Source organism: Oncorhynchus kisutch, linkage group LG17 (assembly GCF_002021735.2).
Source record: "Oncorhynchus kisutch isolate 150728-3 linkage group LG17, Okis_V2, whole genome shotgun sequence".
Lineage (NCBI taxonomy): Eukaryota > Metazoa > Chordata > Actinopteri > Salmoniformes > Salmonidae > Oncorhynchus > Oncorhynchus kisutch.
In genome coordinates this window covers 76054906-76060905 of record NC_034190.2, presented here as the reverse complement: position 1 = coordinate 76060905, position 6000 = coordinate 76054906, and the positions used below count along the sequence as shown (strand labels likewise).

The following is a 6000-nucleotide window of genomic DNA, read 5'->3' as shown; positions in this document are numbered from 1 at the left end:
GCTGTCATCTTCCATCACACCCCCACCCCAACACACACCCCTCCTCTACCCCCCTCTGTCTGTCCGTGGTAGTTGTGCGGTAGCGCTGTCAGGCGAAGTGACTTGAATCTAATGGACCATTTAACCTAATGTTGTTAGTTTGCTCTGGCTTATTGGGTGTGCTTCACTTCTTCTAATTGTTGTTCCCTGTTCAATCTCATCTCACAGCCTTTCTCCATTGATTTAGATGTATTCTCTCAGTGTTTGGAGTTGGAAGTCCTGAATCATTTTTTCTGTCTCTATTCCCTTTGCCAGATATTGTTGATTTAAATATATTGTCTTTGTGCTTGGTGTCCTTGAATGGAAATGTATTTCTTTGGTTGCCAGATATTGTTGAATAGGTTCAGCATCAGTGAAGAATGGTGGGAGGTGGGAGGACAGGCTGATTTTAATGACTGGAATGGAATACATAGAAAATGATCCAACACGTGGTTTATAACTTGTTTGATTGATACAAAATAAATACAAAAATGAATGGAACGGTATTTATTTTAAAAAGAGAATTCCTTCCCCCTCTTTTTATCCCCCTATAATCTCCCCCTCTCCTCTCCCTCATGAAACAGGGTAGCCCTCTCTCTTTCTCACTCATCTCCCTCCTTTCCTCTTTTCCTTCACTTCCTCTCTCCATCCCTCTCTGCCTCTCTTTACCACCCTACAACTTTTCCCCTCTCCTTTCTCTCATTCTCTCTCCTCTTACGACATGCTTATTACCACAGAAGTAGCCTAGCCACTTGCGTTCAATTGAGTTGCTCCACCACTTTATCAAATTACAAATGTTGCAAAAGCAGCAGCTACTCTTCCTGGGGTCCAACACAAAAGCAGCAGCTACTCTTCCTGGGGTCCAACACAAAAGCAGCAGCTACTCTTCCTGGGGTCCAACACAAAACATGAAACATGACATAATGCAGAACATTAATAGACAAGAGCAGCTCAAGGACAGAACTACATCAATAAAAAAATCTATGTCATTACCTTAATGTGCTGTTTTCCTGCGAATTGTCTTTAAACTAGGAATGAACATGCTACTGGATGTGTGTGTGTGTGTGTTCCTGGCTCTATCTAGCCCTGACCACATGGTGCAGGGTCATTTTTCTCTTATTCTGACACAGGCCCCCGTCCCCCTCCCTCTCTTCTCCCCACCTCCTTCCCTTCTCCCCCTTCTTTTAGGGAAGACTGCAGGAGGGTGTGGACCTGAGCGAAAAAGAGAGAAAATAGAGAGAGAGGCTGAGAGCCAAAGGAAACCAGGAGTAAAAGGTAGAAGAAAAGGAAGAGAAACTCTGGCTGAACATCGGGCGTGACAACAGAGACAGAGAGAGAGTCACACGCTCGCTCGGCAGGAGTGTGTGCAGATTGCCCTCTGTGTGCGTTTCACGTGTGTGTTGAGCAGGTGGGACTTTGATGGGACGGTGAGCAATGCCTCACACTCAGCAACATCAGGTTGGCAGTATGGGGCGACGCCCCCCTCTCCTCCTCCACCCTATCCTCCTCCTCCCTCTCTTCTCTCTCCTCCTATCCCACGCCCCCCAGCTCAGCCAAGGAGCCATACACATACCTTCTAACTGTGAGTACATCATCTTCACCTTATTTACACATCAATGTATTGTATGTGTAATATAATATAATATATATTTAAGCAGTAAGGCCCGAGAGTTTGTGGTATATGGCCAACATAGGGAGGTTCTTAGACACGACGCATCGTGGAGTGCCTGGATACAGCCATTAGCCGTATCCATTTTCCTGTTACTTATTACCTCATGCTATTCGCATTAGCCTATGTTAGCTCAAACATCCCGTGGAAGGGACAACGATCCCAAAGAAGTTATTGGTTGCCCTCGAAAAGGACTCAAGTTAAAATCAGATGGCACAATCTTCTTGTTTTTTTATTTATGGATAGCCAGGGGCACACTCCAGCACTCAGTCATCATTTACAAACAAATAACTTATGTTTAGTGAGTCTGCCAGATCAGAGACAGTAGTGATGAGGTTCTGACTATGCTCAATATGTGATGATATTTAAACTAAATAGTTATAACATTTATTGAACAATTCCTTGAAAACGACACATAGTTGTCAATGGTTTTAGCAGAGCTGGGGTCTCCTTGCTCCCCAGCAGCCAAATCAAACCTATTGTGTTAAACCACGAAGACAGGGAGGGTCACTGAGTTTTTGGGGCATTCAATCTGTGTTTATGTGCATAGTGTGTCTAATTACTTTTTAATTGATTACCTCAACTCATTCATTAGTCATTCTATTGATCTGGTTTCCTTGGTGCAAATCAGATTCTGATTGGAAGGCCGGGGTAGTTCAACAGGGAATTGAGTTATACAACACAAGGAGTAGACAGACTGAGTTTGTGGGCCTGCGGGGAAATTGATTCTTATACTTCAAGGTTGCTGAGTTTTCTACAGCTTTGATTTAATAACAGAGTTAGAGGACTGTGTATGTGTTCCAAATGACACCCTATTCCCTTTATAGTACACTACTAGTACACTACTATATACTACACTACTATATAGTGTACTACAAGTACACTACTATATAGTACAGTACTATATAGTGCACTACAAGTACACTACTATATAGTACAGTACTATATACTACACTACTATATACTGCACTACAAGTACACTGATATATAGTACAGTACTATATAGTACACTACAAGTACACTACTATATAGTACAGTACAATATAGTGCACTACTAGTACACTACTATATAGTGACACACACACACACACACACAAAGCAGTAAAGCTCCTCCAAGAGAACTAAGGTGTCAGTAAGATATGAGGATGAAAATGAGGAGGAGGAAGAGAAGGAAGTGGAGGAGGAGGAGGAGAGGCAGGTTGAATAGTTGCAGCAGTAGGAGGAGGAGGAAGAGAAGGAAGAGGAGGAGGAGGAGGAGGAGGAGAGGCAGGATGAATAGTTGCAGCAGTAGGAGGAGGAGGAAGAGAAGGAAGAGGAGGAGGAGGAGAGGCAGGTTGAATAGTTGCAGCAGTAGGAGGAGGAGGAAGAGAAGGAAGAGGAGGAGGAGGAGGAGAGGCAGGTTGAATAGTTGCAGCAGTAGGAGGAGGAGGAAGAGGAGGAAGAGGAGGAGGAGGAGGAGAGGCAGGTTGAATAGTTGCAGCAGTAGGAGGAGGAGGCAGTGAAGGAAGAGGAGGAGAGGCAGGTTGAATAGTTGCAGCAGTAGGAGGAGGAGGAAGAGGAGGAGGAGGAGAGGCAGGTTGAATAGTTGCAGCAGTAGGAGGAGGAGGCAGTGAAGGAAGAGGAGGAGGAGGAGGAGGAGAGGCAGGATGAATAGTTGCAGCAGTAGGAGGAGGAGGAAGAGGAGGAGAGGAAGGTTGAATAGTTGCAGCAGTAGGAGGAGGAAGGAGAGAAGGAAGAGGAGGAGGAGGAGGAGGAGGAGGAGGAGGAGGAGGTGGAGGAGGAGAGGCAGGATGAATAGTTGCAGCAGTAGGAGGAGGAGGAAGAGAAGGAAGAGGAGGAGGAGGAGAGGAAGGTTGAATAGTTGCAGCAGTAGGAAGAGGAGGAAGAGAAAGAAGAGGAAGAGGAGGAGAGGCAGGTTGAATAGTTGCAGCAGTAGGAGGAAGAGGAAGTGGAAGAGGTGGAGGACCAGATTCTGGCGATTGTAAAGGTCAAGGTGTCTACTGTTGAATTAACACGCCTCTCTAATGTCAATGAGAGTCACTGAGACAGTTACCTCAATCAATACACCACCACATCTGAATTCATCTCAGGGAGACCACGAGGGGGTAAAAATCATTGTTTATTGAAATAGGTAGAATACATATTTATAGCCCATTGGTGGTCATTGCTTCTCAATGAACAATGATCCCAACCAGAGACGGGGAATTTGTTGGGGAAATGAGGGCAAGTACCGATGTTGGCTACGGTGTAATGTCATTTCCTGCCAGACTGTCTTGACTGTAACATACTGCATTTCTTGTTCTGCCTTGCTCTCTTGCTGCTCTGCCTCTCTGGACTAACAGACCAAATAAATGAATGTAAGGGCTTTACTTCCTTTTGCTTTTAACCATGTTGATGTCTGTCTGTCTGTCTGTCTGTCTGTCTGTCTGTCTGTCTGTCTGTCTGTCTGTCTGTCTGTCTGTCTGTCTGTCTGTCTGTCTGTCTGTCTGTCTGTCTGTCTGTCTGTCTGTCTGTCTGTCTGTCTGTCAGTCAGTCAGTCAGTCAGTCAGTCAGTCTGTCTGTCTGTCTGTCAGTCAGTCAGTCTGTCTGTCTGTCTGTCTGTCTGTCTGTCTCCCTCCCTGTCCTTGACCTTTGCTCATTGGTCCCTCCGCCTCTCGATCCCTGTTTCTTCCTCTGTGTCTCTCTCTGTCTCCCTCCCTGTCCTTGACCTTTACTCATTGGTCCCTCCGCCTCCCGATCCCTCTGTCTCTCTCTGTCTCCCTCCCTGTCCTTGACCTTTACTCATTGGTCCCTCCGCCTCCTGATCCCTGTTTCTTCCTCTGTGTCTCTCTCTGTCTCTCCCTCCTACTTCCATCTCACCCTCTGCCTCTCTTTTCATCCCTCCTCTCTATCCTTCCCTCCATTTCTCCTTCCACCTCCCAATTTCTCCTCCCTTCATCTCCTGCCTTCCTTTGACCATTTACCTACCCATGTTACATAATGTAAATGTATCCTTGAGACTGGGTCTGTCTTTTTCATTCAGACTCAAATCAGAACCCAACCAACAAGTACGATTGACCTCTAGAGAATGTAGTTCACACTGGCAAAAATAATTGAAAAAAGACGACAATTTTCCAGCCCACATACTGAAAACATTGAACATGAAAAACCAACAGGCGTCATAAATAAGGTGCAAAGGAAGGGTATATTACTGGAAACTTACAAAGTTTACCAGCAAATTACCAGCATTTTTTTCTGTCAAGGATTTTATGTAATTTATCACAAGACATCTAGTGGCCCCTTTGGGTACTTCAGATTATCACAGGTGTCTGAAATGATCTCTGGTCCTCTGTGTGGCCTTATCACATGTAAACTATATGAAAGAAGATGATTTTAAAAATGACAAAGTTGTAAAACCTAAATATAATCCATCAACAAAAAATAAGAAATAAAGACATAAAAACCCTTGTCCAAACCTTTGACTGGTACTGTATATATTTTTACAAACTTGTATTTATTTTACTATGTTAATATGTTTTGTTGTCCTTGTTTTGGTGTCAAACTGGTGGCAGTTGTGAAAAAAGTCAATAGTTTGAAGAGTTGCCAAAATAATGGCAAGAACCATATGGTATATCCACTAGAAATACTATGTGAATACTATATATGACAAAAAAAATGTTTTAAGTTAAAGTATAAATTACCAAAGTCACGATAGATAACATACATTTCTGTTAACTACCAAAATTATAGAAGATTCCTTTAACTTTGGTAAATGACCTTTGCATCCCTAGCCATACAACATATGGCAATAGAGAATGTATAGAATATGGCTATTGTCTCAAATGGCTCCCTATATAATGCACCACCTTTGACCAGAGCCCTAAGGGAAAAGGGTGCCATTTTGGATAAAGTTACCATGTTCTTTATCCCTGAACCACGTCCTAGTATGTAGGGTTTATGAGTCGGATATGAGTGGGTGTTTAATGATCATAACAGTACATCATAATAGTAGAAAGAGGAATCACTCATCTTTTTCTACATTATCTCCTCTCATCCCCAAGGCCCTGTCTTTTCTACCACTCAGCTAATGTAATATATATATTAGCATTGATACACACCATCACTTTCCTCTGTTCTCAACCCATTCTCTCCCCGTCCCCATCTCTCCATTTCCGTCTATTCTCGTGGGGGACTTTAGTGATATGAATGAATACATTCCCCCATTATGTTTCAGGAAATGGAAATGACTGCTATCACTGAGTCCCTCTGTGAGCCAGCTCCTGTCAGTGGCAGTAGGACTGTCGATTCTAGTTGGTGGGCTATTAACCCCTGTG

General features: G+C 43.8%; 1 protein-coding gene across 1 annotated transcript in view; it reads left to right on the top strand.

Moving 5' to 3' along the window:
* l1cama (L1 cell adhesion molecule, paralog a) overlaps positions 1–6000 on the top strand; it is an 89829-nt gene that overhangs the window by 49098 nt on the left and 34731 nt on the right. Inside the window, exons 2-3 of the mRNA XM_031794625.1 lie at positions 1207–1600; positions 4030–4044. Of these exons, the coding sequence (XP_031650485.1) occupies positions 1453–1600; positions 4030–4044 (163 nt within the window). The 5' untranslated portion in view covers positions 1207–1452. The remainder of the gene's footprint in view (positions 1–1206; positions 1601–4029; positions 4045–6000) is intronic.